The sequence below is a fragment of the Balaenoptera physalus genome (genome assembly GCF_965194825.1).
Source record: "Balaenoptera physalus genome assembly, chromosome: 8".
Classification (NCBI taxonomy): Eukaryota; Metazoa; Chordata; class Mammalia; order Artiodactyla; family Balaenopteridae; genus Balaenoptera; species Balaenoptera physalus.
Window position 1 is genome coordinate 2685673 of NC_138887.1, and position 14302 is coordinate 2699974.

The 14302-nt window shown below is 52.6% G+C and overlaps 1 protein-coding gene across 14 annotated transcripts in view; it reads right to left on the minus strand.

The window, feature by feature from the left end:
• Nucleotides 1-1844: 1844 nt before the first annotated feature.
• COBL (cordon-bleu WH2 repeat protein) overlaps nucleotides 1845-14302 on the minus strand; it is a 270313-nt gene continuing 257855 nt past the window's right edge. For all 14 annotated transcript variants that reach the window (XM_082473250.1, XM_082473239.1, XM_082473238.1 and 11 more), the window contains 2 exons: nucleotides 13937-14227; nucleotides 1845-3146 (listed from right to left, as the gene is read on the minus strand). In XM_082473250.1, coding sequence (XP_082329376.1) covers nucleotides 3129-3146; nucleotides 13937-14227 — 309 coding nt within the window. In that variant the 3' untranslated portion in view covers nucleotides 1845-3128. The remainder of the gene's footprint in view (nucleotides 3147-13936; nucleotides 14228-14302) is intronic.

Below are 14302 nucleotides of genomic sequence, written 5' to 3' on the forward strand. Positions count from 1 at the left end.
CCTGCTGCAGGGATGAGGAAATGACGTGGCCCAGGAAGATGGGGAAAGTGGTCCTGGGCTCTCAGCACCAAAGAAATCAGGTGATTCCAGGGCCCGACCTGAGGCTGAGGCCAGAGCCAGGGGCGGGAAGGCTTCCCTGAAGGCCATTCTCTCAGCCCCTTCTGAGAGCCTCTCAGCCTCCCGGGACCCTGGGGGTCATCCTCCTGGTCTCCCCGGTCCTTCCTCTGAGTTCCTTCCGACAGAAGGCAGAGCGAAAGTGGGGAAAAGCCTGGACTGGACACAGGACACCTGGGCTCCAGTCTCACTTCCCAGGTTGCTCATTCTCTCATCAAGCACTTGCTGAATACCTCATCTGGACCTGACAACGAGGGAGACCATTGAGTGTAGTGTCTACACTGGGACCTTTGGGGAGAAAGAAGAGACACGATTAGTGATTACGCCGTGTAAACCAGGCCTTTTCCTGGTGCACAGGGCCATGTGTTCTGGGCCCGGAAAGCTCATTCAGACCTGCTTCCTGCCCTAAGGCTGACGCACTGTGGGCAGAAAGGCAGGTGAGGGGCTGGCTTGAGGAGTGATGTGTGGGGGAGGGTGGCTTTGACGGCAGAAGTGAGCTGACAGGGGCAGCGAGGAGGCCTGGCCGCAGGAACACACGGGGTGGGGGGGGAGCAGCTTCATGGGCGCAGGGCTGGGTTTCCCAGTTGGTGGGGTGGGCGGTGAGGGGAGCTGCACACTTCCGGCAGGGGAAGTGCGCGAGAGGTGAGGGGCGTGCCATGCGCCCTCGGGATGCATCAGTGCCGCGGTGGTGGTTCCATGTGGACGAGAGCTAAGGTTGAGGCCATGGCTTGGTGAGGGGGGCTTACGGGCTTAGGAGTTCAGATTTAATTCTGTAGGAACAGGGATCATAGAACCACTGATTTAAGAACGAGGATAACGCGATGAAGTTGCTTCATCAGTTGCGTAATCTTCCTGGACTCAGGATCCTTGTCTGGAAAACGGTGCCTCACCCCCCCAGACCTGAGAACCACCAAGCGCAACTGGGAAACACTCTGCAAAAAGGCGAAAGCACAATGCAGAAGGCTGTCCCATCCCTCAGGCACAGCCCAAACCCAGTGTGGGGTGCAGAACATAACATAACGCAACAAGGTATAAATTTAGTATCAGGTTGGTCCCTCCCCTTGTGAACAATAGGAGGTGGGTGTGCACTCAAGGGACCGCCTTTCCCGTCCTCAGGGCCTGCTTCTTCTACCCTCACGTCTGCTGCTCTCCTGGTCTGCTGGGGAACAAGGCTGCTCTGGGAAATGGGGCACCAAGTCGTGCGTGAGGACCAGGGGTCAGAGGCCAGGGAAACTGTGTGGACCCCACTCACTCACCCACACACACTTCTACACTATCCTCCTCTCAATTCCTCCAACACTCCAGGCAGAATCCTGCCTCAGGACCTTTGTACCTGCTCTTTTCCCTGCCAGCTAGGCGTCCACCCATGCTTGGCCCTCTCCTTTCCTCCAGGTTTTTAGTAAAATGTCACTGTAGCAAGAGGCCTTTCCTCATCCCCCTTTTGATGCTTCATCCCTTTTCATGCTTTTCTCCTAATCACTTACCAGCACCTAAGTACACTCAGTATATCGTTCACTTATCTCGCTTATGGTCTGTCTCCTCCGCTGTGATTTAAATGCCACGAAGGCAGGGATTCCTGTCTGTTTTGGTATCTGCTGTAACGGGTGCCCAGGAGAGGGAAGCAAGCAGTCCTAAGTACCGATGGAATAAACGAATGTCTCCTTTCTATTTTGGGCATAGGGTATCCAAACAAACCGCGGTATGAAGTCATGAGATCCACATGAAGGCTGCACTTTCATTTTCTTTTATTTGTGGCACTAAAAGACCAACAGTAGAGACAGTGTGGTGTGAGAGCGATTGGCTGGATGCCCTGGCCGCCCTGGGGAAGGTGAGTGGCATTCATCAGACAACGCAGAGCAGTTTCCGTCCTACGTGACGCCCGGCTCTGGAATCGTGAAACGTTCGAAGGATCCCGCCATATTTGTTGCTTCATTAAGACAGAAATTTTATTTCAGGAATTCCTCTTGATTTCTAGGAATCCCTTAAAGAGCTTTTTCTACAGCCGTAGTTAACCTCTAAGATAAATACCAGAGACTGGGTGCTGTGTGCTATGAAAAGGCTGCCACGTGATCCACAGAAGCCACTCACCTGCTGGGCAAAAGCACGGAGACCAAACCCACATTGTGAAATATCAGCACAATTTTGATCTGATCCGGGCAACACGCAGACACCCAGCATCCACGTTTCTGCCCCGCAGAGGATTTCTAAGGCTCCCAGGGCAGCCTCCGGGCTCCGTGCTCAGCCCTCAGTTGGGGAGGGCCGCGCTACATCCCAGCCCGCTGGGGGACAGCAATCCAAGTGGGCACTGCCATCCACTCCAATGTCCTTCTGATCTCAGCCAACACCTCAGGAGAACTCAGACCTGCCATGTCCATACATCACGTTTGATTGTTATTCTGGGTGATCATGGGTGATTTTTAATAGCTTTAGTTGGTCAGATCATGGTCTGCCACCCTCCATGAGGTTTTCACCCCAAATGTTTGAGGAATAAGGATCCAATACTTTCATGACTCAGTGAAGTCACCTTTGAAAAAGCCTCCCAACTCTTTTTTCTTACATCAAGTAGCATATGACATTCAGATTGTTTCAATTGATTTATATACTTTCCCTAGAATTCAGAAAGATTTTCAACAACTAAATGGTTTTAACCATCTACATGTGGTAAAAGTCTCCAAGGTCCAAAATCGGTCTAAGGCATGATTCTTTCCACTTCGTCTATCAATATAATTAAGTGTGTTGGGCTCCAGCGTTTATAGTCCCATTAACCTGCCAACAAGAACAGTTTATTGGCAACTTTAAATATTCAGAGGCAAATACATTTCCTTGGCACAAGCCGCGTGGCAGAGTGGCAGCCCCATCCCTTTGAACCGTGTTACAGACTGAAAGTCGACGAGGCGAGTTTTGGCCTGGAGACCAGGAAGCCGCCAGATCCCTGTGTCCCTTGCCGGGTGGTGCTCGTGAGTGGTGAGCAGCCTGCAGGGGGGTTTCTGCCACGATCGCATCTTGTTGCTGATTCACACGAGCAAGGGCACCTGCAGTGAAGAAAGAACCACAGTTAGTTACTCAGGGCATGCGGCGGAGCCCAGGGCGCGGGTATCCGGGTGCTGAGGACCTGTGTGCCAATCCCTCCTTGCAATATTCCTTTCCCAACACAGCGAGTGTTTACACTGTACCCATCAAACTTTTAGCCACAAGGAGAAAACTCTCAGAAACACAAACATGCCTGAATGCTTTCAGTGACCGGCTACTGCCTTCAGGAAAGAACATCGGGAACTGCTGGAGGGTCTAAGATGTGCCTGCAGGTCCCTGTGCTTCTCCCAGAGCCGTCAGCTGGCCCCAGCCTCGGCCCTCTCTGAGCTCCCTCCCAGTCTCTGAGTCGGTTAGGGGTCCCTCTTCTGGGCTGGTCTCTGCATGTGGGGTTTCTCCTTTGGGGTTGCCCCTTTCCTGCTGGAAAATGAGGACTCCTTCTTCAAGAAGTGCTCAGACCATCTCTTGGCAAAAGGCATTCCTGCTCAGTCCTGGGTGGGCAGATCCACCCGCCCCCTCGCGTTGTGGGTTACCTGGCCCGCCGTGGTCTCCCAGCAGCTCTGTCTCTCACTGCTGGTGTGGGGACTCTGGGGCTGGAACCACGGCATCAATCCCCATCCCGTCCCCGGGAGCAGGACTTGCTGGGTGCCAGTGAGTGTCAGTGGCTCCAAGGGGCAACTGCAAACCCACACGTTCCCAGCCCACTCGATGCGTGAGCTCACCCTGCCACTCTGAGTCCAGCCCTGCACGCTCCTGGGATGCCCAACTGCAGAAAGTGTGACTGCAGGTGGTTAAGAATCCGCCTGCCAATGCAGCGGACACGGGTTCGAGCCCTGGCCCAGGAAGATCCCACATGCCGTGGAGCAACTCAGCCCGCGAGCCACACCTACTGAGCCTGTGTACCACAACTACTGGAGCCCATGCACCTAGAGTCCGTGCTCCACAACAAGAGAAGCCACCGCAATGAGAAGCCCGTGCACCGCAACGAAGAGTAGCCCCCCCTCGCCGCAACTAGAGAAAGCCTGCACACAGCAACAAAGACCCAACACAGCCAAAAATAAAATAAATAAATAAATTTATCTGCAATTCTTTTAGAAAAAAAAGAAAATGTGACTGCAGAATCTTGAAGGAAACAGTTCCATGCCTCTGAAGGCCAAGGTGAACAGCATTTTTAAGAAAAGCGGCAGATTCACATGAAACCATGTGAAAGGATCACTGGATTTCTCACCGTGGTTCCCCCGAGTTCAGCACATTCTAGATGGAACGGCGCTGGGAGCTGGGCATCCAGTCCCACTTTTCAGTGTGTTATCAGAGCGAACATCCAAGGACCCAATGGATTTCTTGTAATGCCAACAACACACACCACCTGGAATATTTCCTGTGCACTTACACTTACAGTGTGTCAGGCACCATTTCAAGCCCTCCATGAGTCTCATCTCATTAAAACTTCAGCTCAACCCAATCACTGACGCATTATTGCCATTGTTATCACTGTGGGTACTGCCTCCAACATAAAGATGCGAGAACCGGGGTGTAGAGGGCTGTCTCGGCCTGGGCCAAATACTAGTAAGTAGCAATCCCCAGCAGGCTCATGTGAGAAGAGAACATGGCCCCAGGCCATGACCACGACAGCAGGGCTCCACCCGCTCATTTCTTACAAGCACACCGGCCCATCTCTTACGAGCACACCGGCCCATCTCTTACGAGCACACTGGCCCATCAGTGTCTCCTTGGCTGCAGGGGCGTCCGCACCAGCTGAGAAATGTAACGGGACGAGATGTGGAGTTTGGGGGTGTGGAGGGAGGAGACTGGACCTGCTGATTTGGATGGAGCCCATGGGACACACACGGTGGACGTCAAGGAGGGCACGGAAGATTCGTGTCCGATGCACAGGGCAGCTTAGGATGGAGGTGGGATTGGGGGCCAGTGGTCTGGACGGTGAAGGGTCTGCCTGGGAGAGTGAGGAGATTTGGAAGACAAGAGGTCTTGTCTTGCCAAGACAAGACTCTCTCCAGGGCCACATGCAGCCTTGGGCAGAGGAGACTCAGAACGTGGCCGGAGGGGCAGGGGAAATGTGCAGCGCGCTTGCCGAGCCGCGGGGAGAGTGCGTCCACGAGGATGCACATGGTGACAGCAAACAGTGCAACGGGAACCAGGGGGCCCCAAGGGTGGGAAACACAGATGAGCTTATTTTTAAACGTTATGTTAGTTACGTTTTCAATGGGTTTTTCTTCAAACTCTAGACACCTTTAGAAGTGAGACACCTCTAACTTCAAAACAAAGATTTTAATTGTCAGTTTGGAAAAGCACAGTCAGTTTGCCACAGAATGTCCAAGAAACAGGGAAAAGAGTGTGTGTGTTGGGCAGAGAAAAACAGATTGAGCCTGTTATTGGAAAATGCAGCCAGCATCCTGTTAACAGTACGTTTATCCCATTTCCTGCCCTTTGAAAAGGGTCAGGAGAATAAAGGGCGCTATTCTTGCATCCAAGGGCAGTAGCAGCATTGTGACCTTGACCAGGGTGGTTCTGAGATTGGCCAGGAGGAGGCCGGTGGGGAAATGGAGCTGCACGAGTGGGCAGGACATCTAGAAGCTACAGTGAAGGGAAGCAAGGAGCTCGGCAGGGGTGGGGGCGGGTCCACGGGAGGGGGAGGGATTTTCAAAATGTATCTTTACTGTTATTGTTTTAACAAATTAATTGATATGTGATAAACTGCACGCATTTAAAGTGTAAAACTTGATATGTTTTGACATATATTTATTTTTAGATAAATATTTATTTATTTTTTGGTCTGGCTTTATTTTTGGCCTGGCTTCTTTCACTCAGCATAATTATTTTGCGATTCATCAATGTTGTTGCGTGGGTAGTAATTCATTGTACGGCTATACTGACTTTGCCTCTGGGCTGGGCGAGTCTCAGGGAGGGGGTGCCCCCTCCTTCCCCGGTGAACGGGGATGATGGGATTTGCACTACAGACCCGCCCGGTGAGGCTCCAGGTACACGTCATCGCGTTGTCACCAGCACCACCATCACTTCGTCTCATCCCAGCACCAGCGTCCTGGTGGTCGGGATGAGATGACAACTGAACGGAGGTTTGGGGGCGAGGCAGGAGACATCCTGCACGCCTCGGTCACCTAAAGCCTGGCCCGACTGCGAGAAGCCACTTTCAGGAGGCGGTCCCAAGTTGCGAAGGTAAACTTCCCAGGACACAGAGGGGTAGTGGGTGGGACTGTGGCCCAGCGAGGGGAGCTACAGGGCAGGCGAGTGAAGGAAGCAGGGGCTGGACATCACCTGCTCTCCTGGCAGCGAGCCTGCTTCACACCAGCCTGGCAACCTGAGTGTCGCTGGTGCAGAAGACCCGGGCTGGGGGGTATTTGAATCCCTGGCTGGTTGAGACCTAGAAGGTGCTCTCATCACCACTAATAGCAACACGATGGCTGCATCCAGGTTGTAAAAGTTCTCAGTAAACTAAGAAAATATCTAGGAAGGAAAAGGAGAACTCCTAAACTTTGGTGTCAAGAAGGAAACTGAAGAAGGACAGCCTTAAAAAGCTCTGACTTGGACAATTCAACAAAGACAGCTTGGCGATGGAATTGGCCACAAGGTAGCATAAACCACACTGATGGCCATTAGTGTCAACCCAAGCTTAAAGCCACACTGGTAAGTGATCGCTACTTAGGTTGGGGCAGGGGAGCGTTCTGCTGCCCAGCGCCCACTCACATGACCAGTGGACCCGCCCCGGGATGGGTGTGACCAAATTCAGGTGGGCAAGGAGGACAGAGGGCACCCCCCAGGGGAGGAGGGCGTGCTGCAAGGCACAGCTTGGAAGAAAAACACTGGAAGGGTTCCTGGCATCCCAAAGGTTTCAAGCTTCTTGAAAGATTCTTTCTTAATTTGGTTGGACAAGAAGAAAATCAATGAAGGGACAGAGCTTGCAGTTTGAGGCCAAGTCAGAAAGCTGTAAAAATATCCAAGTTTAATTTTGCTTCCTCACCTGCCAAGGAAAATGATGTTTATATGGAAAAAGGTAAAATGAACAGTGGTGACAGAGGGCTGGTGTCCAGGGGAAGGAAAGAAGTTGTCAGGGAGCAGCAGGGTTCTCTGTTTCAGGTCCCTTCTTTCCACCCAGACAGATGAGTTCCTGGGGTGCTAACGGACTCCCAAGGGACCCAGCCATGTGGCTGTCAGCCAGCTTTGCAGAACGGGAGTGGGACCGCTGGCAGAAGACTGGAGATGTCCGGAATTTATTCTCCAAAGGAAAAGAAGGTGGTTTCTTCCAGTGTGAAACGGATTCTTGGCAAGTTTATCACGATTATGAAATAGACGAGTTCTGAGCCCGGGGACCCCGAGTTGCACTCGGCCACTGGTCTGGAGAGCCAGGCAATATGGTCGCAAAGAATGGGCGCCCTCACTCCCTTCCCCCAGAAGATAGTTACTGAGCACCCACTCTGTGTCTGGGGCTGTGCAAGGCGCTGGGACCTGCCGGAGCTCACCGTGTGGCAGGAGGACAAGCATCGCACAGGAGTTACACAGATCGCTACTGAGATTAGGCTGCGATGTGGTTATGAGGGGAAATGAGGTGATGCTCTGGTGGGGAACCTCCTCCAGCCTGGGGGCTGGGGGAGACTTTCTGGGGGCTTGAGGTTAATCCAGGAACACGCAGGACGACTGGGAATTAGCTGGGAAGACTAGGAGGTGAAACGTTTTCCTTCCAGGAATAGGGAACCGCACCCATGCGGGCCCTGAGGGGGTCACTGCAGCGGTGACAGGCATCCCTGGGTTCCACCTGCAGGAGAAACAGGTCACCTGGAAGGTCTGTATAGGCAGGAGGGTCACAGGGCAGCAAAGACAGAGCTAACCTGTCTGTGCCTCTGAACTCTCCCAACTTCACTGAAACACATCAGAGGTCTACATGGTGCCCTGCCGAGCCCAGCACGGCCTAGAGTCGCTGCTGCTGGCTGACGGCTCTCACGAGCTAACCCGCAGCCACAGAACTCGGGTTTCTCTCGCCCACAAGGGAAGGTGCTCAGGCGTAGGAGAACAGACACTCACTGCTGCTGCTGCTTTTCTGTCCTGGCTCAGGGGCTCCCTGGGCTTTGACGGTGATGGTGTCACACGTCTGATCACTTCTCACAGGGTCTCCTGCCAAGGCCAAGCGCCAGGACACACGTGTGATCTGAATCAGTTCATTCCTGGGGTGGGAAAACGCACACCTGGGAGGGCCCAGCCGTGGCATGCCCACCATGGGGCTTAATGAGGCATTTCCCAGAGGCGTCCGCCCGTGCCGGGCTGACGCGGAGGCTGGCTGGGCAGGGGCACTGACCTAGTTAAGGCCGGGACGAGGCCCTCAGGACATCTGTGCCCCACTTTCCCGTCTGTGGAACGGAAGCTGCAGGCTCTCCGTCCAGGGAGGTCTGGACAGAGCAGATGCTCGCCCTCTGCCCTCCTTGGAGGAAAGCTAGGACACACGAGGAAAAGGTCTGGGGGCTTTCACCAGGTCTCTAACTTTGTGAGATGTCCCTAAGGCCAAGGACAAGCCCCCAACCCCTTCTTTCTCTCCTGGCTGAGAGTCCCCCGGGGGCACAGACAATGCTTCATTCATCTCTCCACCTCAAGCAGCTACTACAGTCCCTGGACCCTGGTGGGTTCTCAGGAAATGCTTGCGAAATGAATGGCTGGACGTGTGAATGTGTTAAATATAAACACGGATTAGAAGGGCACTTGGTGTCCATTCCAGGCCCTCTGAAACAATGCATTTAAAACAGACCGACAATGGCTGTCCAACGCACACAGTTTCACCATGAATAAGAATGCAGGATGTTTCCATCTCTTCCCCCTTGTATCTGTATAACTGATTTACTTTGTTATAAAGCAGAAACTAACACACCATTGTAAAGCAATTATACTCCAATAAAGATGTTAAATATGTTAAAAAAAAAAAAAGAATGCAGGATGGAGTGGAAGGCAGAAGCGGATTCTGGGGTCCGTTTGAGCCCTGTCCCCAGGAAGGGAGGGCAGTGCCCACTGCGGAAGGAACAGCAGACAGAGCAGAGCTGAGGATGCTGTTATCTGGGGCTGGAGGGAAGATACAGAGCGGGCAACGTCCCTGACAACTGCAAACACAGAGGCGGGGCGTTCAATTCACACCGTGGAGGGAGGCAAACAGACTTCCAATCGCCTTGAACAATGGCCAACTCACTTTTAAGGTGATGATTCCTCCTACATCACATCGACCCTTCTGTCTTTTATCATAAGCGGCATCGTCACCGACGCAAAACGCGTGTTCAGGGAAGGGTGAGTAACTGTGCCCGCCTTAGCGGTGAGAGCCCCTCACCTCTGCCAGCCCTCCCGGGACGGCCGGACGCCCTACTTCTCCGGGAGGAGGACGCCTGGAGGACTCAGGCCCTGCAGCCCCTCACACCACCCGGGAGAGCCGGGAACAGCCCTCAGTCCAGGATGCTATCCTGGCTACACGCATCCTGGAGCGTCACTGAACACCAAGGAGGAAGGAGCCGCTGCTTGTACTGAGAATCCACAGACAGTGCAGCCCATGCTGCTTGGATCCAGGAGTCCCGCACTTCGCTCACTTTCCTTGAGGTTACGCAACTTTAAAAGCCCAAAAGGTGAAAGAAAGCTAAAGAGGCAGAGCTCAAATGACTCGAGGTATAAATGCCGCAACACACCCCAAACTGCATCTGCTGCGAAGCCACAGAGACCTCCGTGGCCAGCGCCCCGCAGACAAGTGCCGCTTAACTAGACTCCTCAGAGAAGGTACAGTTGGCCCTGGTCACCTGGATCGCACGTGTGTCCCCTGGTGTCACAGGTCTGCTGTGCCACACCAATAGGGAGGGCAAGGCAGTCGAAAAGGAGGTCAGGTGCACACCTCCAGGAGGACAACCGCTGGTTCCAGGTGAGGCTGGCCCAGCGCACCTGGGTGTCCCTGATGGGGGCTGAGCTGAGGCTTCTGGGTGGACGGACTGTCCAGGTCCTGGCCTCCGAGGTCACATGTCCTTCGGCAGGTTTTACGTGGCCCTGAGATGCAGAGTGTGAGCAGGGGGAGAGGGGAGGGGGTCTGGGTCGCTGTGCAGAGCAGTGACACAGCCCTGTCACTCAGCCCTTAGGCCGCTAGGTAAGATGTGGTGCACTGGGGAGACAGAGGGACAGGGTCTCCCAGGTCACCCTCATCGTGCTCACTCAGGCCCGGCTCGCAGCCCAAGGGCACCAAAACCTCAGACGCGCCAGACTCACTGCCTCACCCTTCCCAGGATGGGCAATGCAGGCCCCAACACCTAGATTAATCCAAGAAACAGTCCAAACGTGGGCTTTTTTTTTTTTTTTTAAACTTTGGGTTTATTTATTTATTTATTTATTTATTTATTTATTTATTTATTTATGGCTGTGTTGGGTCTTCGTTTCTGTGCGAGGGCTTTCTCTAGTTGCGGCGAGTGGGGGCCACTCTTCATCGCAGTGCGCGGGCCTCTCACTCTCGAGGCATCTCTTGTTGCGGAGCACAGGCTCCAGACGCGCAGGCTCAGTAGTTGTGGCTCACGGGCCTAGTTGCTCCGCGGCATGTGGGATCTTCCCAGACCAGGGCTCGAATCCGTGTCCCCTGCATTAGCAGGCAGATTCTCAACCACTGCGCCACCAGGGAAGCCCAAACGTGGGCTTTTGATGGCCATGTGAAGCTGCTGCCACAAAGCTGAGATCAGGATGAGCAACGGCCTGGCCTCAGCACCCCCGGACCTTTCCTGTGGGCACTGCCAGGGCCGAGCTGCTCGCTGGGTGGATACACCCCCCCACCCCCGTCTGTGTCCCCACCCACTGGCCAGCAGGCCCCGCCTGGTCCCGGCCCTTCCTACCGCTGCCCTTGTGTTTCTCCCCACTTTCTTTCTCGTGGCACAGCTTCCTATGCTCTTTTGGACAGTTCGAAAACTTGTTTTGTAAAATTCTTTTCTGGAAGGCATGGGCACACGTTCTAAGAGAGAGAAAGCCTGAGGTTCAAGGTTGCAGTGGTGGCCCCTTCCCCGCTGTGCAAGCCCAGGCAGGCTTTGGTCTCTGGGCCCCTGCTCCACATGACCCCTGGGAGGTGGAGAGAGCAACAACTATTTGAAATGATCCAAAACCAGTCAATGAGATGATGTATGTGAGAAATGAGTACAGCCTTCATATAATTACAGTCAGCATTACTCAAACTGTATCAAAAGCTCAAATGACATGGATAATTATCTCAAACCTCAGTGTAAAGTGACTTGATAAATACTAGAAAATTGCAGATTAGTAGGCTCAAACCCCTGAAAAATCTGACTCAGGATGTAGATGTCCTGTGGATCTCACTTCGAAACAGTGTTTTAGAGACTCAAAATCGTTCCCTCAGACCAGCCAGACCATCACGGTTGATAATCAGCTGTGTTGCTTTGGATTCTCTGAGAACGACCGGCACGTCCTTTCTTTCTCTTTTTCTTTTTTTTTAACTGAACTATAGTTGATTTACAATATTGTGTTAGTTTCAGGAGTACAGCAAAGTGATTCAGTTATATATGGATGTATGTATATCTATACTATACAGGTATTCTTTTTCAGATTCTTTTCCCCTATAGGGTATTACAAGATATTGAGTAGAGTTCCCTGGGCTATACAGTAGGTCCTTGTTGATTATCTATTTTATATATAGTAGTGTGTGTCTGTTAATCTCAAATTCCTAATTTATCGTCCCCCCGACCTTTCCCCTTTGGTAACCATAAGTTTGTTTTCTATGTCAAGAGTCTGTTTCTGTTTCATAAATAAGTTCATTTGTATCATTTTTTCAGATTCCACATATAGATGATATCATATGATATTTGTCTTTCTCTGTCTGATTTACTTCACTTAGTATGATCATCTCTAGGTCCATCCATGTTGCTGCAAATGGCATTATTTTGTTCTTTTTTATGGCTGAGTAATATTCCATTGTATATATGTACCACATCTTCTTTATCCATTCATCTGTCAGTGGACATTTAGGTTGTTTCCATGTCTTGGCTATTGTAAATAGTGTTGCAATGAACATTGGGGTGCATGTATCTTCTCGAATTAGAGTTTTCTCCAGATATATGCCCAGGAGAGGGATTGCAGGATTACATGGTAACTCTATTTTTAGTTTTTTAAGGAAACTCCATACTGTTCCCCATAGTGGCTGCACCAATTTACATTCCCGCCAACAGTGTAGGAGGCTTCCCTTTTCTTCACACCTTCTCCAGCTTTTATTATTTGTAGACTTTTGGATGATGGCCATTCTGACCGGTGGACAGGCACTTACTTTCAATTGATATTGCAATGTGCTTGGAGGAGAGAGGTGGTCTCAGGGTTGAATTCCAGAGCTCTCTTCATCAGAATCCACATGGTCCATTTATCAGGACACTTATTTAGCCATTCACCCCAATTTCTTCACCTTTCCCTCATTCTATGTAATAAAAGTTCTAAGTTCATAAATATATAAATTCTATAGAAATGAAAAAAAGTAAAGAAAACCCAAAAGCCCTCAATAATTTTTAACTGCCCTCCCCCCCCAGCCCATCCAGAGGAGAGAGTGTGAAACTGGCTGCCATCCAGTGCCATGTGGTTAAACACATTTTCTTTTTCCAGCATCCTGAGGCTGGGCTGTGCTTTCAGTGGTGAATTGCCCTCAGCATCCTCCTTATGTGATGTCTTGGGTCCCTGTCGGGGCCACAGCACACAGCATGAATGCCTCTCCAGCACACGGACACGCTCTGGGGCTGACCCGGGGGCCGTGGCCGTGGCCCCAGGAACGCTCCCAGTCAGTGGTGTTCAGACCGCTCCTGCCCAGGGTGGCACCGCTGGGCATCCCGGCTTCAGCGAGGACTACCTTCAGCCCCTAGGCTCCCGGGTGGGAAACCTTTTCAGCAAAGCCTGCCGCCCTCTGTGGAAGTGGCCCACCGGTCTCGTGGGCCACCTGCTCTCTTTCAGAGCAGTGCAGAGTGGGCATTCTGTGCCCAGACTGTCCCCTGTCTGGGTCCAGCCCTATGTGAACAAGGGCAAGTTACTCAGGTTTTCTGAGCCTCATTCACTTTCTGTGTAAAATGAGGATAACCTTAGTACTGACCTCTTCAGGTACGTGTGAGAACTTAAGCTTAGGATCTGGACATAATCTCTCAGAAAATAATACCTGTCACCACCTCCCTGTTATTAGCCTAACTCCTCCACCCACTAGAAACAGGCAGGGAGAGAGGGTCAGTCCATGCACAGAATCGTTTTGGAGTTAAAGGAGATCTCAAAATCCATCTGGCCCAAAGGCCCTTTCAATTTGGGAATCCTACTTTGGACGCCACAAATTACACTGCTTTCAGGGACTAGGGGGGCATAAATGTACAGACCAGCGTAAGACCAGATAGAGGAGAAGCTTTAGAAAAACTAGAAACGTGTGCTCTGCCCAAGGGACGTGAAATGCAACAATTTTCAAAACGTATGCTGGCAAAAGAAAAAAAAAATTACGAAAGAAAGAAGGAAAGAGAGAAAGATGAATTAATCAACCAATTATGCTGTCGCCTGGAACCCGGCCGAAGGCCACGAGTGTGGTGCAGGCCCTTCAGGAGGCATCACAGGTGGCCGTCCTGGATCAGAGGCAGCCGCGGGTGGTGGAAACGCGCTCAGGGGTTAGGAGTGCACTGGAGCCCTCCCTGCCTCCCGGGAGCGAGATTGGCAGCGACTTCCCACCACGCTGAGCGCGCATCTGCCCAGGGGCATTCTTCTCCCATCCTCTCGCCCACAGGAGCGCGCACGCGCAGTCACGCATCCTCACCTTTCTCAACTTCGCGGCCCCTGTGCCTGAGCGGATGGCGTCCATCAAGGCCTGCCTGGCGTCCACTGGGTTGCTGAGGGGGCCTGCGCTGGACCTGGACGCCGTCCGGGATGCGGTGGGAGCCTGGGTGACTGGAGGGGGCGGGGGCGGCGGCGACGGCAGGGCGGGTGCCGACGGCAGGGCGGGTGCCGACTGGATCCCAAGGTCTTCTAGCCCCGGGGGTTCTGCCCCATGTGCAGACACCACGGCACCGCGGAGGCTCTGGAGCTCCTCAGAGGCGGAGGATGTCACCTAGCAACGAGACGGTTAAATGACAGTGTCCCAAAGGTCCTTTCCAAGAGGTGGCACAGGGTATCTGACCGTGCA